The sequence below is a fragment of the Silurus aristotelis genome (genome assembly GCF_946808225.1).
Source record: "Silurus aristotelis genome assembly, chromosome: 17".
In the NCBI taxonomy this organism is placed as follows: Eukaryota; Metazoa; Chordata; class Actinopteri; order Siluriformes; family Siluridae; genus Silurus; species Silurus aristotelis.
In genome coordinates, this window is record NC_139590.1 from 13649752 (window position 1) to 13674583 (window position 24832).

At 35.7% G+C, this 24832-nt stretch overlaps 1 protein-coding gene across 1 annotated transcript; it reads right to left on the reverse strand.

The window, feature by feature from the left end:
* Positions 1 to 289: 289 nt before the first annotated feature.
* Positions 290 to 24709, reverse strand: LOC310739719 (uncharacterized protein). The gene is made up of 8 exons (XM_083565921.1): positions 24669 to 24709; positions 24572 to 24629; positions 8657 to 8708; positions 7849 to 7929; positions 4862 to 4974; positions 3660 to 3780; positions 3077 to 3104; positions 290 to 2096 (listed from the first exon to the last, which is right to left on the reverse strand). Exons 3-8 carry the CDS (start codon positions 8699 to 8701, stop codon positions 1195 to 1197), a joined length of 1290 nt encoding a protein of 429 aa, XP_083422047.1. The 5' UTR covers positions 8702 to 8708; positions 24572 to 24629; positions 24669 to 24709; the 3' UTR covers positions 290 to 1194.
* Between the last annotated feature and the right edge of the window lie 123 nt (positions 24710 to 24832).

A 24832-nucleotide genomic window follows, 5' to 3' on the forward strand; every position in this document is an offset into this window, starting at 1 on the left:
TTTAATTGAAGGTCATTTAATAGTCACATGTGCCCTTCCAGTTAACCCCCTAATAATGACTATTGACTAATCATATGCTTCTAAAGGTCACTGTAATGAGCTGAGATTGAATATTTCTAGTCTACATTTACAGCATTTGGAAGATGCCCTGATACAGAGGAACTTATACTTATATCATTTGCCCAGTTAAAGGCGAATGGCCATGCTCAAGGGCCCAGCGATAGCAGCAGAGTAGTGCTGAGATTTGAACTCACAAAATGTCAATCAGTAGTCCAATGTCTTGAATGGATTTTTAATAAATAAAGCAAACTATTTTATTCATGCATAGAGTTTAGCAAGTACAGACAACTTTAAACAGCTTAAAAACAACCAGATGATTTACAATTAAACACTATAAGTATTTGACATAATTAACTACATTAAACACTATAATGATTCTTTTTTAAAGTTTGATGTTTGTAAAAAAAAAAAATTATAAATCAAGGCAACGTTTCACATATTCTTTATCTAACTCACATCACATTTCATAATGTTGTATAATACTAGATCTTTTTTTTTAGATCTAAAGAAATCACAGGATACGACATAAAATCAATTAATGTCATTCATTCATCTTCAGTAACTGGCAGGGTGACGTTGGATATGCAGTCGATTACAGGAACGACGAGCATGAGGCAGAATAAACCTTCTTTCTCCTTCATAAAATATTTTTCAATACAAAAGTCTGTCCAGCAGGGGGCACCAACGATAACTACTAAGACAGGAGATTTGAATCATCACCCAGTTCAGTTTTGCAGATTGGCTGGTGGGGCGTGAGTAAGATATATATCAGATCGTGCTGTATGTAAATTTGGATTGTGGATCTTAAAATGCATGATGCACAGTAAATAACTGCCATATCTAGACATTTTTTCCCAGAAGTTTCTTGTGACCCGGTAGCAATTTTTCCGCAGATTTCCTGGTGAGAACCTGGTGGTTGGGGACCTCTGTGTTAAGGCAACATTCGGCACACATATCTTGGCTAGTCCTATATTTCTGAGATGTTTTCCTCTCAAACCTTTAGTCCTATAGATGCAAATGGAAGAAAACTATACTTATATAATATATACAGCATGAACAAGAGGATCTAAGACAGAATGTCTATCAAAAGAAAGAACGAAAGAATAAACCTGAGCTGTCTGTTTAAATGCTTGCTTACATGACAGAGCAACACTGGCAAGTTTTCTTTTTTGGGGAGGTGACTGTTTCTGCTCTATTTGGGGTTACACTGGAAGGCATAAGTACTTGTATTTCTGATTCTTGCTCAGTGCTTTGTGCAACCATTCCCTTTTTCAACAAGGATGATGATTTCTCTCTTTTTCTATCTAATGAGACATACTGAATTACTTCACTTTCTGGACGTGGTACGTCCTTACATTCCACATTTACAATTCTGCTCGCAGATACACTTTGGTCTCCTTTGTATTCTGTATTAACTCCAAGAATTCTCGGAGTGTGTGCTGCATGTGCTGGAAGATCCAGTTCACATTCTACTGAATATACTGGCTCTTTGGAAATTATACCTGACACATTACTTAGATCCTGCAAAGGTGCAGATGTGCCTGCATGAGTCTGTATTGCACCCTCAGAAGGTCTTTCCTCTCTGCTTCTTACTGACACCTTCTCAGCCACAACGATGTTTAGCACCTCAGATGCACCAATCTCTATGCCTTCTTCTTCATCAGAGATAAAGACCTGCTCCACCTTTAGAACTGTGCCATCATCTTTATGACCCACAACTGAGTCTGTCAGAGCTTCTGTTAAGTCAGATGTCAGCACCAGGTCCAGCTCTTTTTCTGGACTACAATTCACCAACTCCCATTCTTCTTCCTCTACTTCAGTATTGTCCTCTGCTATAAATAGCTCAGTGTTTCTATCGGCTAAAGAAAAATGGACCTCGTCTGGTGTTTGCAGTAAAACATGGTGGGGTTGATCAATATGCTCTAATTGATTGAGATTTAGCTCTTCTGTTTCTGCCTTTCTTTCTTTCTCTGTATCTTCCTGTAAAGCTTTCGGAAGCAGGTTTTGCTCCACTTCAGTCTCCAACACCTCAAGCACTGCAATGATAGAGTATAATCCTAGTTTAGAAACTAGTGACAATAGTAAAATACACAGTACAAATATATTTTTGAGTCACAAGCATGTTTTCTTTATTAATAAAGAAATATTAATAATCATATATAATTTCCAATAATAATAATAAAGCCACCTGGGGACTACTTGATTGCGGTGTGATGAAGGACTGTTTAAAATGTCAAATTCATCATCATTAAAAAAAAATATATATAATAATTCAGCCTGGTTAGACTACATGCTAAATAAAATAGCATTTGATGTTGAAATGATTTATCAATATATTATGTAAAACATTTATCAATCACTATTAACATTATGCTCTTCCACCAAATATGTTACCAAATGTCCTCTGATGGTTCATTAATATTCTGGCTATTCTCACAAATATATTTTAAATAGTATTTTACCCAAAATGTATGAAAACATCAAAAACAACACTGTTTGGCAATGTTTTACATAAACAGTCAGAATAAGGGTATCATGTGTTGTTGCTATCCTGGTCTCAAAGATTAGTGGCAACACACAAACACACACACACACACACACACACACACACACACACACACACACACACACACACACACACACACACACACACACACACACACACCAACCGGATGCCTACTTCAGATCAGGATCCATTAGGGCAAGGCTGATCCTGTTTGAGCCTTAGTGTAAACTGAATTGAATGTAAAAAGCTAGACAGCTTTGCTGACTATTTACTAGCAATTTATCAACAAGGTCTTGAAATATGCTTATCTATATTATTAGTGACCATGAATATCATTAATATCACAGAATTTGTCTGATTTGATTGTCCTCATAAATGCGCTAAATGTATTCAGGTCATGTATTGCAAAAAAGAAAACTCATTAGACTAAAATATATCCATGTGTGATGTAAATAAAACAACAGTAACAAAAAAGAGAAATATAAAATATGTAAATTGTATATTACTGACCGTTTATCTCCTCCTCTCCCAGGTTTGCCTACAGAGAAACAATATATCAATCAATAATATTAATCAATATATTATTATATGCCTGTCCTACTCATCAATTTCTTGAGCATTAAACACTGTGCATGAATGATCTTTCACACACACACACACACACACACACACACACACACACACACACACACACACACACACACACACACACACACACACACACACACACACACACACATTTGCGGCCATGAGGCTCACTGAAAAGTGATAATAATTTGAAAATTGCTCCAAATCCAAACTTACATGTGTGTGCTTGATGTTGATGCAACATGTCAATTCATAAAGTAATATGATATAATGATGCTGAACTACATTTTTTTCTTTGCACTATAACAGCACAGCAATACACTTTGTAGGTAGTAGTTCCCTTTATGTGCTGAAGAAATGCTTGTGAATTATTGCACTCAGATTTATACCACAGACATTAAACACCAAAATAACTGGTGCAATGGTGTGTAACTTTGCAAGACACATTTGGCTGCATAGCACTGAATGTAATGTTTAGGCAGATACTTTGGGATTTTCTACCTACCTGTGCAGGCTGCTCTGTGTCATCTGCAGAATGGCTTGAAAGCTCATTCTCCCCAATCTGTGTAGATTCTTCCTTCATGCTCTCAGTTATTTCCATTTCTTTCTCCATCAGAATCTCTGAGCTTTTTGTTCTGACACACCAATTTAAAATTTTTGAATAGTTTTATCCTTCGTATATTAAACAATAGTGTTATAGCCACTGTAAACATGCATCCATTGTTAACTAATTGCATTTTTGTTTAAAATATTAAAATATATTATTGGCACCCCCTTTTTAAATAACAAATAAGTTTTAAATAACATAATATCTTTAGAAAAAATATGTATCTGTCAAACTGCAAAGAAAGCCAAAGTGCTTGCAACACAATGGAAACAAGTAAGGTCATGAACAAATAAGGTCATGAAAAGTTTCAAATATCTGAAAAGGGTACATGAAGGACACATGAGCAGTTGCACTAAAAAAAAAAACCTTCCTGAGAGCAATCAACAAAATGATCAAGTGTCAAAAGTGTCAGAAACATACAAGCAAGGCAGGGTTTATTTGAAACAAGATAAGTTTTAAAATGCAAACTGACAGCCACAAAGCAGGTGATCAACAAAGTGTTCAGGAAATGGACAGAACAAATAACCAAATGTTCCTGCCGAGAAGGAATAACATAACTTAGAGCAAACACGATCAGCAAGACCACTAGAATATACAAGCAGCAAGAAAATCCAGTATTAAACCTGTGCTATTTATAGTTGAATTTCTAATTTGTTACAAGCACATGCTAAGGTTTCCCACATGTCCAATGGTTATGAATAAAAATATAAACCAAAACAGGTCAAGTGATGTAGCATGTAGTTCACAATCACCATTGCATACTGTATGTGACATTTTAGGCATAGCAAGGTGTTCTGCATAGAGGAAGGTACAAAATCCCTCTACAGCTATACAGTGTAAGACTTTAAAAGAAGTCTTATTATTCTATTTGCTAAGAAATAATAATTATTTTTATTGGCAAGCAAAATATTACTTGTGAAACTATTATTATGCCTAAAACAGAATGCAGGAAAACTGTTTAAAGGAAAAAATAAATACAGTGCAACAATATATTTTTTCAAGTTCAAATTCTAATTGCATAAAAAAAAAAATAATAAGGGGTGCCAATAATTATGGAGTTAACCATAGGCTTTATTTAAGTCTACTAATCTCTGTCTTACTCTTCAACACTTTGCTTTTTTGTCTGAGGAGTGGGAATCCCAGACTTCCGTTTAGGATCTTCGGTACTGCTAGGGGTCACTTCCATCAGCCACTGCTCTCTCTGAGACTTCCTCTAACACAAAGACAGAACACATGTCCACTGCACACCATAATGCTGCTTCATTAATCACTCCACAGACACTGCACATAATGCTGTTTATGGACCATTCTGGTGTCTGGGAGTCTCTAGACAAACACCATCTGGCTGCAAACAAAATGAGCACAAAACGGTCTGCTCTTAGACTTGTGCTTTATCAGTAAACTCCTCAGGAACCTTTGCTCTAGTTCCAGTGTTCCAAATCAATTTAATTAGTAAGTACAAAAGCCTGTTGTTTATTTTAAGAAGTACAACTGAAGAAAGTTGTGGTGTTCTCAGCATGATGAGCGGGCTAGGGTTTCTGCCAAAAGCTTGTGCCAAAGCAAAACATACAGAACTTTGTCCTCAATTTGTATTACTAACTCCTAAGTATGTTCTCTAGCAAACTTTGTGGGCTTTCATCTAACTGCACATAGTTAGTATCTATTCATATATTGTGAAAGTCAGAACTAATTCTAACTAATTAAAACAACCGTAATTTCCAGACTATAAAGCGCACCCATATATAAGCCACTGAATTTGACAAATATTTGTATTTTTAACATAAATCAGCCGCACCTGCCTATAAGCCGCTACACTAATGTACTTTACACAGGCTTTAACGAAAGACACGTTACACACAGTGTAACGGGTGAAATATGTTGCGCTTCCTTTAGGAGCATATAGGTATTTTGGGAATAGCCTGGCACTGCATTTTTCCATTATTACTGCGTGTGTGTAAGACTGAGGATTATGTCCTTATTATTTTCTGATGCTCATTTCTAAGTTTCTTTGATTAAACCTTAAAGCTGTTGCCAAGAAAAATGAAAAAGCACGAGTTTTGGAAACCTGTCTGTGCTTCACCCAGACTCAACGCGTTACAACGGCTTGTATCTAAACAATAGCCTACAAAGTAAGTCATGGTTTGCTGACTTCCTCCTTCCTTTCACAACTATTTCTCTCGGAAGTTTATCTTTTGGCATCGTCGTGCGTTTAAAAATCACCCGATAGAAGTTTTTTCTCCTGATGCAGTGCAGCTCAGAACACAGGTTGTCGGAACTCAGAGCCCGTCTCTGAGGCGACACATCGAGGGTGGATTCTTTGTTCAGAGGATTCCCAATAATGCTCAGCCAACTCTAGAAAAACTTTAATATAATAGACACAAACTGCCAATGAAGGATCCTCAGTCTCGGATGAGTAAAAGCAAACTTCTTTATTCCATACATGTTCCAATGAGCTTAATAGAAGATGGGTACCTCACATCAAAATGAACAGCACATCAAAAATGATAGAGCACGCCAAAGTGAGGAAGTACATCTACTGTCTGTTTCACGCTTGTATTTATACCCTGTAGCCACCGTATCTTTCTATTTTTTTCTAATTTCTTTACCTTGAGTAATTCCCCTTATTTTCCGATCTTGCCCTCTTTTTTTCAATTCCCCTTATCTTTGACCTCGGTGCTCATTCCTCCAAACAACACCATATTTGGAGTTCCTGTTTTTTCCAATTCCCCTTATATTCGGCCTTTTAATAATTTTATATTAAAAAAATGAGTGAGTTTAAAGCCCTTATTTTCTCTGGATCCAACCATACGTTGTTTCAGTCCTTCAAGTGTGAACACCATTTTTGCGGCCTATTTTGTCTTCCTGCACCTGCAACTTTATACTTATATACAAGTATAAGTATATTTTACTTATACTTGGTGTAAATAAAGGCTTGATTAACATATAGATTAAATAGGTGTTATCAAAACTACTTCTGTTGTATCTAATAAGTTCTATATTTGATTTAGGTTACTTTTTGTTGGATTAATGTTAGTTTGATTATAACACCCGCTAAATAAGGTTGATTAAAATTATTTCTCGACAAGGTGAGGTGCGTTTTTTCGTTTCCATTCGGAAATTTTATTGGTCTAATTTAATGGGGTTCAGTGTTTTGGCTTAAAGTTTGTGAAACCCGGGAAAAAGCCAGGAAAATGTAATAAATTAGCCGCTTCGTTGTTTAAGCCGCAGGGTTCAAAATGTGGGAAAAAAGTAGTGGCTTATAGTCTGAAAAATACGGTAAATATTTATTATATAATACATTTGTAATTTGCTAATAATTTAGCAAATGACAATGCTCCTCTTACTTGCATTTCAATATTTTGATCCATAAAAATCGCAATGAGATCAATTTCAGTCCCAGGATGCAATACTATACAGTATGGAAAACAAGGCTCATATACAATGAGTATAGTATAAGTAGTTACTAGGGCTGCCAATCGGTTTAAATATTTAATCATGATTAATCGTATTATCGTCATTAGTTAACTCGTGATTAATCACAATTTAATAGCACATTTGTATCTTTTCTAAATGTATCTTAAATGAATACTTTTCAAGTTTTTAATACTGTAATAGGCATGGACAAATGCATTAATAGTAAAAGTTGTGTTATTGTGCTATTAACGTGTTAATTTTGCCAGTCCTAGTATTTAATATACTCAAAAAAGGCTCAGTACAGGAGATTCTGATGGCTACTTTAGTTTTCCTGTTTTCATATTTATCACCATTTCTTCAATGTGTTACATTTTCAGCACACAGGTGCTACAAATAGACAACATGTTGTTAAAGGGAGCTGCCTTATTGTCTTATTGATCTAAAAATAAAAGCTAGATAAAAATGGGTGATACGTGCAAAGGTTTGCTTATTACATACAGAATTCTGGATACTTCAAATAAAGTTGCCTTAATTTCAATAATTTTACACCTACGTTACTGTTGCTAGGATCCTGAGAATTAGGAATTACATTGGAACACAAATTCACTCAGTTCAGCAGACCATGTGAGTTTGTGTGGGTATGTACTGTATGCAGTAGGCGACATGATCAGACCTTGTGTTGAGCGAGCTTTAGCTGCTCTTCTTCCATCTTCCGCCTTACTTTCTCTTGCTCTTCCTGTATTCGCCTCTTCTCCTGTGAGTAACACAAAAATAAATAAAAAAGGCAGGGGAGTGACTTTTATTTGTCAAACATCTTAAACCTGGTAAACAGAGAGGTTACCTTCAAGATCAATATCATCTAAAACTGTATCCTCTCTTCAATATAATTCAATGTTCAATATAAAGTGCATTTAGCTTAACTTTTAGCAACATTATTCTAAATAGATTTTTGTATTAAAATTTTCTCAAAATTTGTGTCATTTTGACACTAGGTACATCCCAATTCCATTCCATGTGGTAACAAAGATCGATCCCACCGAGATAGCATGATCAATTTTCCTCTCTTGAAAACAGTAAAGTTGAATCATCTTCTGGAATGAATTATTGCAATCTTAAAATGATATCCAACATTAATCTTAAGTATCTTTGGATAGCTAATGTTTCTTGGATAGCAAATTGCTTTAACTTTGGTAAAAACTTCTATTTGGAACCAAATGTGAAAGCCAAACCTTCTGCTGCACAGTTACATTTAACATAGAAACATTCTCTTACAAGGATACGCCACTTTACAGATACTTTTATCAACTGAAATGCCACTATTAATCTCATGTTAATCTTACAAACTGTAGTAAAAAATTGTAGTAAAAAAGTAGCAAAACAAATTTTGATTAACATTCAGTGTATATAAGGCATAAAAATGCCTCAGTACCTCCTTTGTGACTGTATGTAAGGACACTAAAGTGTTTCATTTGATTACTTACTGCAATGGTCTGCAGTCTTTGCTGGTACTTTTCTGCCTCATCCATTCCAAGCCTATGATAAAAAACCAGAGTGATTGGTTACTGGTGTTAAAAGCTGTTACATGGTGTAAAAACTACAGCACATGAATGAACACTTTGCTGTACTGAGAGTTACTGTGAAGTGACCTGCTGCCATCTATACACTCTCATACACCCTCAAAAGAGCAAATGCTGGTTGAAATGATAAAAACACTTGTTTTATACTCAAGGTTTACAGACACAGCTGTTGCCATGGCGATTCTCATTTTCACTAACTTACAGCAATAATAAGAGCATTTTTTCATCTCTCATTTTCTTAAAAAAAAAAAAAAAAAAAACTGCTATCACACCCTCTCAAATGTGTCTTTGACAAAAGGCAAACAACAGGAGATTTATTTTGGAAAGTCTGGCTATAAAGACATTTGACTATAGAAAAGAGGGTATTAGAGTAGAAGAGAAGAAGAGAAGAAGTGCAGAAAGAAAGCCACCTCTTTGAAAGCAGCCAGAATTGTGTAACACACTTTCATGCATAATTTAGTGTTTTCACAGCAGGATGTCTTCAAGATTCTTTTTTGTTCAGTGGGAACTGGGTAAAATATGAAGTGTTATAGTGTATAAAACATAAAGTACAAACGCATGTTTTAATCTTCTAAAAAGTAAAATCTGGTGATGTGGTATGTTCTGCTTAATAGTGATAAGACTATAAATGTGTCATAAGTCATAGGACTATCTAAAAAAATATGCATATTGCTTGCATTGAATAGCTATTGAATAAAATCCACCAGTGGAGCAGCTATAGGGGGATGGTAGCTTAGTGGTTAAGGCATTGGATATTGGCTCTAAAGGTTATGAGTTCAAATCCCAGCCACACCAAGCTGTCCCTGCTGAGCAAGGCCCTTATCCCCATAGCTGCTCAGTTGTATGAATAAGATACAGGTTAGTTGCTCTGGATAAGGGTGTCAGACAAAGGCCATTAATGCTATGAAATTTGGTCAGGATACATGTATGGACACCCTGAATGATAGTTTTACTGTTTGTCACTGTAAAGAATCCTCTAAAGCTATGTCATTTTCAAATGAATCCTCCAATCCTTTAGCACTACTTGACTGATGCCACCATCTCTCATGGTACAAGAAATGCATACAATATACCTCAAGACTCATCTCTGTTCTGGCACCTAAATGGTGGAATAAACTTCCCCTAGGAACTTCTAAATCACTCATTGTCTTCAAATTATGCCTTAAGACATCATGAAGTACATAAATTAACACTTTAAATAAAAATGTTTTTATTTTATAGATTGATGTTAGTCTTGTGTTAGTCAGTGACCTTGTGAACCTTAAAAACACTCATGTCACGTATACTAAAGGTATCAAACAAATGGCTTAAATGTAAAGAAATTGTGATCAGTTACGTAATTTTACATAATCGGTACATAATTATAAAAGTGTTTTATAATGTTACTATTTGGCAAAGCAGATCTAATAAACCAAGGAAAGGAAAAAAAAAAGTTTTGAGGTCAAAATGCAGCTATTTGTACCCAAATTGACAAAAACCCCAGTAAATGGAAAAGCAAATGCTGTACACAGTGGAATGACCATTGAAAATTTGAAGGATTGTTTGTAATGGCTGAATTGGACACAGTTTTGCAACCAATGGGGAGTCTGCACGGTGTTTCCCTTAATGGCGGTATTTGGCAGGCCCCAAAAATTTATGCAAAATTCAAATAGGATGCAGACATGTCTCACCAGCATGTTGATTAAATGTGGTGTGGACACAAATACACACATTGTTAAGCATTGCATCCTTGCTAAAGGAGCTCCCTCAAAAAAGCGTATTTGCTGTGTATAAACATTTATCTAAACTGCTGCTCTATTTGAGATCAGTATGAGGGTTGGGTCATCAGTGCAACTGAGGTTAAGCAGAATTAATACCCAGTGTTCAGGTTCAGTTTTTATGGCACAACTGTGTGGCATTGGTTGATGTGACTAGAGAAGGAAACGCAGCGGCACATGAAGACAGGGGATAATCTGCCATACTAAATGAAGGCATGATGATTTAGGCAGAGTCATCTCACAGCTATGTTAGTCAGAGCCAATGGTGCATCACAAATCACTGCACATTAAGTGAGTGTTCATGTTTTCTGCTAACTTTTTTTTTTTACTTTTCACAATATTCAAAATATCGAATAGCATGATAAGTATCTGCTAGTATAAGGATCTGCTAGTTGCTCAATATTTTTTGTTTTCAGTATCTATAAAATAAGGAGTGTGTGTGATTTCTCTGCAATCCTAATCCTGGTTTCCTTACAGAATACAAGAACACTGAGAACCATAAACAAGTCATTTCCATCAGCCAAAAACCAGTCACATTGCCAGTCATTGGCAATGTCCTCTAAAAGTGTAACACATCTACTGTCAACAGTAATGCATCATTTCTTACATTGATGCATAGTTTTAATCAACATTAACCAGCATATTAATTCTATTTCTATGTAATTATTTATTGAAATAATTATAAAAATCAATTTGTATATGTTTTGATAGGGGAAAAAGGCCAAACATTTCTTACACTTACTGTATGGCCAATGTAAAAGTGGCCTTTTTTGACAAAAGTTTTCATGTCAGAGAATGTCTCATATAGTGAATCCTAGCACTTTATTTTATATGAGCTCAAAAAATATCCATAAAAAATGGACATAAAATGAACTGCTGTATTTTTAACTGACATGTAAACAGTGATGCATGAAGGATGTGTCTTTGTGAAAAGGTGACTGAGAGAATCACACATACTCCTGGGAAAGACATACACTTAAGTAAATTAATCACCCTATTGGCACCCTATTAATTATATTAAAGTTTCATCTCATAACACTGAATGTTTCATAAAGGTAAAACTGTTGAAAAAAAAAAATACACAATGAAAACAATGTAAATAAGGAAACATATCCTGGACAAATAGAAAGGTGCGTTTATGCATGTGTAAACATAGAACGTTATTTAGATGGTAACAGAGCAGTTTCATAGCAGTCTGATTTAGAGTAGGCGATATGTGGGTCCTCGGCTGGCATCCTACACAAAAATATATCAGACTGACTCAGGACCTCATACCCTTAAGCCATGTGTTTCTGTGTGTGTGTGTGTGTGTGTGTGTGTGTGTGTGTGTGTGTGTGTGTGTGTGTGTGTGTGTGTGTGTGTGTTTGTGTGTGTGTGTGTGTGTGTGTGTGTGTATGTGTGAAAGAAAGAGAGAGAGAGAGAGAGAGAGAGAGAGAGAGAGAGAGAGAGAGAGAGAGAGAGAGAAAGATGATACAGAGAATGAAAGGGAAATGCCCAGAAGGAGATGCAAATCACAGAGCAAACATCTCTTCACCTCCTCCACTCCGCCATGTCAGCTGTGCAGATGCTGCCAAGCTGCACAAATATGTAGGCCACACTGGAGTAATTTTCCTTTGTCCCATAACTCATATCTCAGAGAAAACAATGTACGTACTTGAATAATATACGTGTTCTCTCTCCGTCTGATTTTAATTCATTGCTAGAGATCACCACTGGTTTTCAATATTGAGTTTAGCATTTAAGAGACCGAGGATGTGAATTGTGTGTGTGTGTGTGTGTGTGTGTGTGTGGTATTTGTGATTTTGCATAACCAGCTCCTTGCCTTTATAGCGAACACAAATTATTGAAACAAACATGCCCTGCCTTTTGTCCACCCTAATTATCATCTAGTATGTAAGTAAGGTAGGAATTACTGCAGAAAGAGCTAAGAGAATCTTTGCCTTATATTTAACCAGTTTCCACTAATAATGCATCGCCTCTCCACTTCAGATCTTTCTATTGTTGAAAAATAACTGCTGTTTTATAAGAGCTTTTGAAAGAGGGACACAATTAACTATAAGTGAATTATTGTTGATGTAAATAGTTCTTCACACTCTCTGAGGTAAAGTTTGTGTTCCACAAGGATCTGTCTTAGGCCCACTGCTTTTCTCTTTGTATATGCTGCCTCTGTGTGAAATTATACTATTAGCTTTCATTGCTATGCGGATGATATACAATTGTATATTTCAACAAAGCCCGATAAAAGAGATCAGTTTAGTAATGTTGAGGAGTGTGTAAAGGACATGAAGCATGCAGCTAGAATTAAACTTTTAGATTATGTAGCATCTCTGGTTGGTCTTTCTGTCTCAGTCTGTACAGCATTTAAAAAAGATGTGTGTGATGACTCTATTCTGTCCTTTGAGGCTCATGTGAATAAAAATACCATGATCGCCTTTTTTAGCTTATAAATATTGCTAAAATTAAAAATATCATGTCCCAATCAAATCTCGCATTGAATATAAAATACTACTAGTGACGTATAAAGCACTTAACGGTCTCGTGCAGCAGTATCCGAGTAAACCTCTGCATCATTATGATCCCCCCCTTTTTCTTATAAAGCCCCACAGTTATGGAACAGCCTTCCAATTAGTGTTTGGGACACAGACACAGTCTCAGTGTTCAAGTCGAGGCTGAAAACATATTTATTTAGTCAAGTCTTTAATCTGTAGATTTTTCTTAGGTAAAGGAGCAGATCTGAAGGGATCATGTATATAGAGTGTTCTGTAAACTGTGATATTTGTATGCTGTCATCCCCTCACTCTCAGGCTTTCATTTAGGTTTGTTGAAGGTGGTGTGGTGGTTCGTTACTTATCCCAAAATCTGTGTTACCTTCTGGCTCTTCCTTTTAGTTATCCTGCCACAGCGAGTCTTGCCGGAGTCCCCAAGTGCACAATGTCCTAACCTTTTTTTTATAATAATCCATATTTTCCTCTCTCTCTCTCTCTCTCTCTCTCTCTCTCTCTGTCGAGTTAAACATGCTCCTAAAGGCACCAGCGACCACTGTTCCTGCCCTACTCCTAGGATTTGCCCACTTTGTCCCAGCCTGCCTCTGGATGGTGTTCTCTCTTCGATTGAAGGCCACTCTCTGCAGCTAGGGAAGGTTTCTCATCAACAGCCTGAGGATTCATGAAATTACAGAGTAAGACAGGAGCTTTGAGGATGGATTTAGACTGTAGTCAATGTAAACAGTCTGCTACACTGACACAGGACAACAGTTTGCATCTGATCACCATCACTGAACACCTCAACATCGTTTATCTGTAATAAATGGACATTTGGTGCCACCCAGATAAGGATGGGTTCCCTCTTGAGTCTGGTTCCTCTCAAGGTTTCTTCTTTATGCCTTCTTATGGAGTTTTTCCTTGCCACAGTCGCCACCGGCTCGCTCATTAGGGACAAACTTACACCTATAAAGAACATTCTTATTCATTCTTTATCACTGCATTATCCGTGTAAAGCTGCTTTGAGACAATGCTCATTGTTTAAAGCGCTAAACAAATTAAAATTAATTTAATTTAATTAAGACAGATTTCGCAGTAGATTTTACAATTCATAAAATTGCTGTGAGCAAGTGCTTTACAATGCAAACTGCTAAAGGTGTGCAAATGCTAACAGCAGGGCACTGCAAGGATAAGATCTGTTTTCCTGCCATTTCTAAAAAGTTACACAATACAAACTGGTAAACACTGAGCATGTGTTCTACAAAATCAACCAGATCAAAAAATAAACAAAGAGTGGGTGGTTACAGTTTTAGGCTCTGTAGCACTACCAGCAGATAAATTCCTTATCAAACTAGTATGAGCAAGCATTTACAGCTAGGAACATTTCCCCCATGCTCATTTTATTGTTTGAAACAACAATGATTTGAAATTAAGATATGGGAGAAATTTCAACTTTCCATAAACTGCCATGAGATAATGTTATTAATTTATAAAACTATTATTAATTTCATACCATTGTCTTTGCTACAAGGCAAAAATACATCCAGGACCCAACACAAGAGCAAACACAAACACATTTTCATTCAGTGACAATTTACAGCAGCCAATCCACTTACTGACAGGTTTTGTAGGTAGGGAAACCAGGAAAAGCCTATACATTAGAGCTGCAGCTATTGATTATTTTAGTGATCGAGTATTCTACTAATTATCGAGTTATCAGATATAAGAAATGTTTCTTTTTTAAGAGCAATACTAAATATACAAGAGAAAATAAGATGGGTCTCTTAACATGAACAAGTAATTTGTTTCCTTTTTAGAAAAAATTGAATTTTTATTGTTGAAATTGCATACAAGAATAAAAAAAATTATATAAGTGGCCTGATTTTTAACTCGCCCCTCGCTGTTTTCTGTCCATTCCTCCATTTTTCATTCTGCAGCATGTGTTTACCTGTCCAGAACGCTCCAGTGTTTAGCTGGTGGTGCGTTAGTAATAATGGTCCGTGGGGAAACACAATGCTCTGTGTGTAGTTAAATGAACTAAACGAAGCATCAAGGTAAATAATTTGCCTTAAATATTTTTTTTGTATTCTAATTTTTATTCCACTGTTATGCTGATGATACCCAGCTATATATCTCATAAAAACCAGGCGATAGAATAGACTATTGTAATGCATTACTAGGTGGATGTCCTGCATCATTAATAAACAAGCTTCAGTTAGTTCAGAATGCAGCAGCCAGAGTTCTCACAAAGTCAAGAAAATATGATCATATATCCCCAATCTTATCGTCCCTACACTGGCTACCTGTTAAGTTTCGAATCGACTACAAACTACTGCTTCTTACTTATAAAACACTAAATGGATTATCTCCCATTTTTCTATCCAGTCTTTTAACACGTTACAATCCGTCACGCTCCTTGAGATCTCAAAACTTCTAGTAGTTCCTAGAATAGCAAAGTCCACTAAAGGCGGTAGAGCATTCTCACATTTAGCTCCTAAACTTTGGAATAGTCTTCCTGAAAGTGTTCGGGGCTCAGACACACTTTCCCAGTTTAAGTGCAGATTAAAAACGTATCTTTTTTAGCAAAGTCTACACATAACATAAGTCACATATCATAAACTAGTGCTCCAGAACATCTGATCAAATACACATTATCAACTTGTGCTGTTAATATCATGAACAGCAGCTACGCTAATTTCTCTCCATTGCTTCTCTTTCTCTACCTATCCCGAGGCATCCTGAGGTTTGGCCAGCTCCAGTCACGTCCAGTGTTGTGCTAGTTACTAAGAAATAGTAACTAGTTACAGTTACTTAATTACTTAAGTAACTCAATTACTTTGTTGATAACTTACACCAAAATGTAATGCGTTACTGTTAAAAGTTACTTTTTAGTTACTTTTTTAAAGAACGTTCTTTAATGTTCCCATTAATGCCCTTTTATGCGTTATGGTCTATACAAACACAAAACTGACTTAAACACAAAGTAATTTTTAAACACTATTTTATTTAAGTCAAATAACAAAATATATTCAGAATCAAAAACTAAAGTGGCTTCTGCATCATAAAATGAGTGTTTAATGCCTCTGGCATGGAGAAGCTGGTGTTGGATCTGTGATGATCACAAATGTTGAGCTATTTTATGAGTTGCTCACTAGCTCCTAGTTTTATAACCACAATGACTGTATAAGACTGTAGAAAGAACATTACTTATAATCTTACACTCCAGTGCTCATGTTAGTTCTCACTCCTCAGTGTTCTGTATTGTTTAAAGACTATAATCACACTCTTGATGTCACCCAAATGAGGATGGGTTCCCCTTTTGAGTCTGGTTCCTCTCAAAGTTTCTTCCTCATAACATCTAAGGGAGTTTTGCCTTGCCACAGTCGCCACGGCTTGCTCATGAGGTATAAATGCACACCATTCACCTTGACTGTTGATTTCTGTAAAGCTGCTTTGAGATAATGTCTGTTGTGAAAAAAAAGCACTATAGAAATAAACTTGACTTGACTAAATTAGTCAAGTTACTTGAATTGTTTCAGCCCTACTAACCGTACATTTCACGCAGTAATTCAGCATCTTATTAGAAGCTTGGAATAGTTGATATCTGAAGTGAGAACTCACTATTTACTAAATAAAGTAAAAACTTTCCCCTGGTTTGTGCGTCTTGGTAGCCACAAATAAGCATACTGCTTGGAAATTGACCACATCAGATGTGTAATGTCTGATCACGAAATTCCCTCAACTGAACTTTAGGCAATGTTGATATGGCACTCATGGCTTGCAGATTTTAATACTGGCTCAGTCAAATCTGGCCCAAACCCCTGAGTCTGAACAGCTTGCTAGTCACAAACACCCAGGCCCAGCAAACACAACAAGAAACCCAGAAAACAGTCTGAATTTCTCTGTGGAAGAATCAATGACTTGGCGACAGAGAAAGCTCAGCTGAAAATTTACAACTTGAAGGACAAAATTTCTTAGATAGATTCCAACTTTGAAAAACAAGAAAATCCTATAAAAAAAAAAAAAATAAAAAAAAAAAAAAGAAATAACAAAGCATATGACAAATCAATGTATACATGACAGGGCATCATTTGTGGTGTGTTATTCCATAATATTGCATTTTAAGTTAAGCAGATGCAAGATTTAGTGTTAATATTAGGTTTGATATTTTCGTTTGGAATCTGTTGATGTTAATTCTCAGCATTCTTTCTGTGAACTGTTCCTGCCAGTGAAGCAAGCCAACATCAGGCTCAAGAATTTAGCAATCCCATCAGAGGGATTTAAAAGTTTTAGTTATGGCCAAATCACTGTTTGTACAACTTTAAAAAGAAATTACACAACAGTGAGCTCAGGAACACCGGAACTTAGGAACACAAAACTTAGTAAAACAACTGTAGTAGATGAGAGGATTCTTTCACTGGTGAAGTAAAACTCATTTTTAACAGTTGGACATCTCAAAAATACCCTCCAGGAAATACAGACCAGATTAGAGTTAGCCAAAACCAACTAAAACCAACTTTGGAACCACATCTAATAGACAGATGAGACAAGGATTAAATTGAACCAGAATGATGGAAAGAGATGCATATGAGGAAGAAAAGGATTTGCTCATGATCTGCGGCACATCACCTCATCATGGTGTGGGCATGTGTAGCTGCCAAAAGAACTGGCGCTCTTGTATTTATTGTTGATGCCATTACTGACAAATGCGTCAGGATAAATTTGGAATTATATAGATCTATATTATTTATTTCTGCTTGCTTATTATGTTGTTTCATAGTAATGATGGGCAATAACAGAAAGCATACTTTAAATGCAACCCATTATTTTATCAAGACAACAAAGTGGAATGTTTTGCGAAGGCTGAGTAAATAAACATAATTTCACTGGCTATGGCCAAAGAATGCAATCACCGACATTAAATGCACCTTTTTTTGACACCTGTTATAGCATGGCTTACTTTGTTACAATGAAAGTACTTATTCGAGAGTTTTGAGGTCTTGGAGCACATGCATTCAAACCTTGGCTGTAATATGGACCAGCTCCCTGCTTACTGAGTTTATGTATGTCACCAGTATCATTGGCACAATCTACACTGCCGGGTGGATGCAAGAAAACCCTGAATAATCTGCCTCGTGTGCTGGGATCACTTTTTGGACCTGCTGAAATCAAGGCCCTCATAGGATATGGCAGGTTTCACAATCACATAGCCAGCATACAGGCAGCATTCTGGCTTTCTCTTCAAGAAGATATCAAGGTCACTGCATTTGTGCATCTGGTCACTGAACCTGAATCAAGCAATGAAAATGAAAATGCATACTGCCTTTAAATGGCAGCAAAAGTGCTCCATCACCTCTTCAACTGGACACAGTAAACTGCCTGATTTCTAGGATTTTTGGGACCCAAAATTCTAATACTGAACCTCCACCCTCTACAATCCCTAAGGACACTTGCATGACCTTCATATGGGGAGTGGAGTTCATGTTTGTTAACAGACACAGGACGACGTGTGACTTTGTTTTACTGTTTAATCATTGACCATGTTTTCCACTGCCTTGCAGTAACAAACACACAAAAAGACAGACAGAAAAAGTTATAATCAATTCTAAAGAAAGTGTTATACAAAAAGAGCTGATAGGAAAGTCACAAACCATAAACCACATGCCTGCTTTAATAACAACTGCTACCTAAAATAACAATAATTATAATTATTATTGTAAAATGAACTGCATTTTAACATTTTGCCTTTATGTTGTTTCTAAGATGATTTGTTGGAGAAAATTAACCCATAGATTTAAACTTGAATGAAAGTTGCTACTGGATTACTCTAATGTAAAGCAATTCTTATGTATTTTTAGATCAAGTCATTTGACTGTATCAGGTACTAATTTGCATTGTCTTTCTGCTGTATGTGTACACAGTTCAGCTTGACCACACAAAATGCCAACCAAAAAAGACATTTTGTTTCAGCACTATTCTATACACCTCTACCACATAAATTAAAAGAACTGACAACTGAGCTGTAAAATAAATGCAATTCTACTAGAGAAAATGGAGTTCTATAAAATGTATGCTTTAAAAATAATGCACAGTTTAGTCTTACTTTATGAGTTATTTTAATATATCTTTCAGGTAATGTTTTTATCCCGATTCGTTGCCCTTACTTGGGCTTTTTTATTACTGTTCTGTTAAGTTGTGTTAATTTAAAACACACTGTATTCCCCTGTCATGTTGCTGTTATATAAGTGTGTTTACACTGTACATGAGCCATTTTTACTGTGTCATTGCTCTACAGGGGGTCAGAATCTCTAGAGCAGAGCCATAACATGTCCTTTCCATTACGTTTTCGTGTTTTGGCCCAATAAAACAGGCATCATGCATGATAGTTTCTATGGAATGTCACTAATACTGTATTCTAAAACTCACTCAGAATATCTGGACAGTATTCAGATGTAATTGCATATTGGCTCAATGAAATTTTTTCCATCATAAAACCTGAAATATCTCACGTAGATTAGAAACAAGATTCAGTATTTTATAAAAGCAGCTATATCAGTAATTTTAGATTCGATCCATCCAGCGTATGTCTGGCCACTGTTGGATGAAAACGCTGAGTCAACTGTAAATTTGCTTAATTATGCTTATACTAGTGTAATGTCAAGTCACTTTATTACAGTCCTAAATACTATGCAAGATTAGGATCATTACAGAATAATTCACTAAATGTATTGGTAAAATGCTTGAACTAAAAGAAAATGGTCATCTGTACAAATAACATTCCGACAGCATTTACATCATGATCATAATAATAGTCAGTACAAACGTATATAATACAATTTACAAGCTGACTAAAAATATTCAGTGTCTATTACATGAACTGTCTTGCATCTTGTCCTTCTCTCTTTTTCTCTCTTTCTCTCTCTCTCTCTCTCTCTCTCTCTCTCTCTCTCTCTCTCTCTCTCTCTCTCTCCCTCTCTCTCTCTCTCTCTCTTTCTATCTATCTCACTTTCACATATCTGTTTTTCCCCCATATCCACTCTATAAATGTAAAACAATCTAAAATAATATAGCTTTGATGTTGAATTAGAACACAGAGAATCTAAAACACGATTGAAAGAAGTTCTTTAGGTAAACTGCTTATAAATTATTTCAAAATATCCCACTCACATTAATATATAACACTGTTTGACTGTGTTTGTAAAACATTAACTGTGAACCCAAGTGCACTACACAATGTGTGTATTTGTTTCTTGTCTTCTGTATTTGAGCAATGTATATGTAAACTTTTGTATTTGGCTCTATATACATTAAATTGCAATATGCAGTGTCTTTAGAGAAGTGATAAACAAACTATAAGCAGAACTTAGACAGCACACTGATTTTACTATGACACGACTTCCAGCTAACCTTTCATAGGAACATAGTCATTGTTATGCTGTCATGAGTCACATATTAATGACACATTAAGAGGCAAACATTCCCACAAAATTTCAGTACCAGCTTCATCCTGTTCGGAATGCACCTACATGCACTTTCAAATGACATGTTTTGAATATAAGCATTAAATCACTGTACTATTATACAGGTTGGTTAAAAAAGAACGCATGTTTTTGAAATAAGTAGTAGTTTGGAAGGGGGCGGTTGGCGCCCACCTCACATAGCCTGTGAGTAGTTTTAGTAGCAAGTGGAACATGGAGAATTGCAATTTTTGCCATTGAGCTGTTTTTTGGAAATAATGATTCTACTGTTACTATCCAAAATTTCGGAGATGTCCCTTGGCCCCCATGCTCAGATTTGTCTGTCTGTGATTTCTTTCTTTGGGGTTACCTCAAATCGTAAGTCTACGTACGAAAACCTCATACAGTAGACGAGCTGAAAGTTGCCATTTGCAAAGAACCTGCAACTGTGCCAAATGAAATGTTGGTAAGTGTGATGCAGAACTTTGAGGAAAGCCTGCGTATCTGTGTGAAGCAAGAAGGACGTCATCTTTCCGATATAATCTTTCACAATTAAATATTCAATGTATACCTATCAAAACATGCATTTATTACAGATTGTTTTGGTGTTAATAATTTTTTTTTTCAGTTACACTTTTTTGGAAAACATGAACTATACTGAATATATATTATACTGACCTATAATATTATAAAAAAAATACAAATTTTGCTAATTTATAAAATAAAAAAATTTAATAATTTTGTGAATTTGAAAAAACTTCTGCTCCTGAGTGTGTGCAAATGTATAAATACAAATGACAAACTAATGTACACCATGACTTGATTGACTTTATATTATTTGGACAAATTACTGCACTTGTATCTGGAACAAAATCTTAATTTTTAACTGCTTACTAAATTGCGTACAGCATTTATCAGACACTATTATCCAGAGCCACATACAGAACCACATTTACCAGTCCCTATTAAAACCTTATCCTTATGTTAGTTCAGTAGAACAGGGATGAAGAATACCATAAAGAAATCCTTTCATTAAACCTGATCATTTTATATTATTAGCATTATTTAAAAAATTAAGTTTCCCTTTAAGCTGTAAACAAAAGCCGTAACTGAAAGGATGTATAGCTTGCCTATTATTATTAGTTAATAAAAATAAATCCTGAGGATCCAGTGACCGGTGTTCCTGTCCCTTTCTTGACACTCTACCTCTGGATGGAGTTCTCTTTAATTGGAGACCACAGTTTCCACATGAAGAGCCAAAAGATCCATGAAATTGCTGAGCTAATTAAGAACTATGAAGATGGATTTGGACTGTAATTAATATCAGCAGTCTGCTACAAAGGTTTGTATCACAGTTTGCATGAACAGTTGAACATTTAAGCTCCCATCATTAAACAGCACACCTCAACATTAATGAAACTGTGATGAATAGACATTTAGTGCCACACAATGAGGTTGGGTTCCCTTTTGAGTCTGGTTCCTCTCAAGGTTTCTTCTTCATACTATCTCAGGGAGTTTTTGCTTGCAACAGTCACCACTGGCTCACTCATTATCGAATATTTATTTCGGTAATTGGTAATACTCGTAATCGAGTATTACCAATTATACCATCGATAAAATATACTAAATATACAAGAGAAAATAAGACGGGTCTCTTAACATGAACAAGTAATAAGTTCCCTTTTTAGAAGAATAAACATTTTTATATTTAATTGCTGTATTACATCAAAATAAAAATGATAAATAAAAATCTGAAAATCTATTTCAAATGACTTTAAAAAAAATAAAAAAAAAAAACTGTATGGTGTTTTCTTTATGTTTTAGTTTGAAATGATCCCAAACTTTGGAAACTTTCTGTTCTTTTCTGCCTGAATCTTTTCCTTGCCACTCGCTGTTTTCTCTTCATTCCTCAATTTTTCATTCTGAAGCATTTTCTGTGTTGTATGGAAGCCCGTTTCCGCCACATAAAAAAGAAAGTTTGCCTAATTTCGACTTTTCTCTCGCAATTCCAACATTTCTGGTTCATCCACCGGTAAGCATGTTGTCGACCTGAAGTTTGAAGCTGTTGGTGTATGAATGAGGCTCCTCTGCTTCATCTGTCTTGTTCCGTCTCCTCCGGAGCTGATTGTTAGACAGAGTTCTCTCCAGAGATCAAAGGCTTAGTTTGATACCATGCGATTCTATTTCATTTTCGATTTAGAAAGCTTTCTGGCACTAAAGAGGCGGTGACGCTGCCCGACTGGCAAAAAAAAAAAAAAAACTCGGAATTGAAAAAAAGGCGTAATTGAGAGAAATAATGTTGGAAATGGCAAACTTTTTTTAATGTGGCTTCCATAGTGTTTATCTGTCCAGAGCGCTCCAAAGTTTAGTGGTGGTGCATCCGTAATAATGGTCCATTGGGAAACACAGTTAAATAGAATCATGAAATAATTTGCTAAACAAACAATTTGCCTCAATTTTCTTTGTATTTGAATTAATCGAGTTACTCGAGGAATTGTTTCAGCCCTAGAATTAAATGTTTAATGCAATTTCCACTATTGGGATTTTGAATGTTTGAATCTCTTTGCAAAATATTTCAGTCAACATTAATTACCTAATAACTCCTTCCATTAAGAAATATTTGACCTTTAATAAATGAAATATCCAATTAAATATCAATGTTTTAATGGTATATGCTGTTCAAATAAAGGCATGGCAACATTTTCTTACTCTATGACAGTCACATAGAGACGTTCTGAGAAAAGAGTTCTCCCAGATTTCAGCCTGAAAGTCTCTGTTTATCCATGTACACAGCACACTATTTACACACTTCACCATACATGTAATCTTCAAACAAAACCTCAACTGTCCAAGGTGCAAATAAACCACTACTAGCTACTATGCAGTGTAAAAAATGAGACATGCCCAAAAAACGGTACAATATTATGCTTGTAATAGTCTTTACAACAGATAACGTATTCAGAAATTAGAAAGTATTAACCAAATGTCAGGCCCTTAATGAGGTATACTCTATGGACAAAAGTATTAGGACACCTGCCTTTTTCAGCCATATGTGTTTTCACAAAAAAAAAACATCCCAGGTGACAGGTGTTAGTCATGAGTTTGCCTTTTGCATACAAGAAGACTATTAGCAAATTTCCTTGTTAGTGTTTAGATGGTTAAAAGATTAATATTTGCCATTTTGGGCTTGGCCTTTTTTTTTTTTTTTTTTATCGTGAGTGTGATAAACACATTAAATGGCAAGTAAATGTAATCCATGATAAATGTACCAACACTGCAAAACTGGTGTAAAAAGAAATTTCTCAACGATTTTTTTTTAACAATTTACAATGATGTCTAAAGACATACCGATTAGGAAACCCAAATGAAAAGCCCCTTAGAGTGCTTGCAGGAATGTTTGTCAGTCATTTCACATATCATACATATTTTATTTACACTACATAGCTATTTAACTAACAAACTTCACGTATATTGGTTCATTATACAAATGTGAATGTTCAGCAGTGCTTAACAATTTACTAATTGGCTCATTTGGTTGTTATAGGTGTTTTGGTTGGATTCACCACATTCAATCCTTTTCTATTCCCTGTTGGGTCAATCCTGAAGAAATAGCAGCACCCAATCCAAATACTTTTTATTTTAATCTGAAGGAGGACTGTATAAAAGGACCATTCTGAATTCTTGTATGTGTAAAATGCATTAAGTTGTGCATGGGTAACAGAAAAGAAAATGCATTCCTGGATCTCCAGCTCTGTTATTTATTAGCATTGAAGTTGCTTATATTTAAAGTTTTTTACGCAACTCAGGAATGTGTGATCTATTTTTTGGCTAACTCTTAACAGAAACACCTATGAATAACCCTAAATATAAGGTAGCATTGCAAATGTATTTTCTAATTTATTCAAAGGCTTAACTGGTTATCCTTTTCTATTAATAACTCATAGGTAAAAGTGTGCATGACAAGGTTTGCAGTGTCAACTAATGAGGAAATACACGACCACTTCGAACAAGTTATAACACAATTCACTGTGACATTTCATTGCATAATTCACTAGTACAAGCGAATATTAAGACGCTATTCATATAGACGCAATAGAGGAAACTTTAAAATTACGTTAATCTTACCTATAGATTCAGAACTCCAAGGCTAAATAGTGCAGTCTGAACACTGTAGTATATGCCGGAAAGCTAAAGCACTTTTAATGCTTCTAGAGCTGAAATTAACTATAGAAACGCTTGCCTTCACCTGAATGAGCGAAGCGCGCAGAGTCCGTATGTTTTAAGAGTATTGGCTGGATTTAGAGACCACGCCCATTTGCCCCGCCTATATGCCCCGCCCACTTATACTTTCGAAACAGGCGCGTGCACCTCGTCTCTCTTGACTCC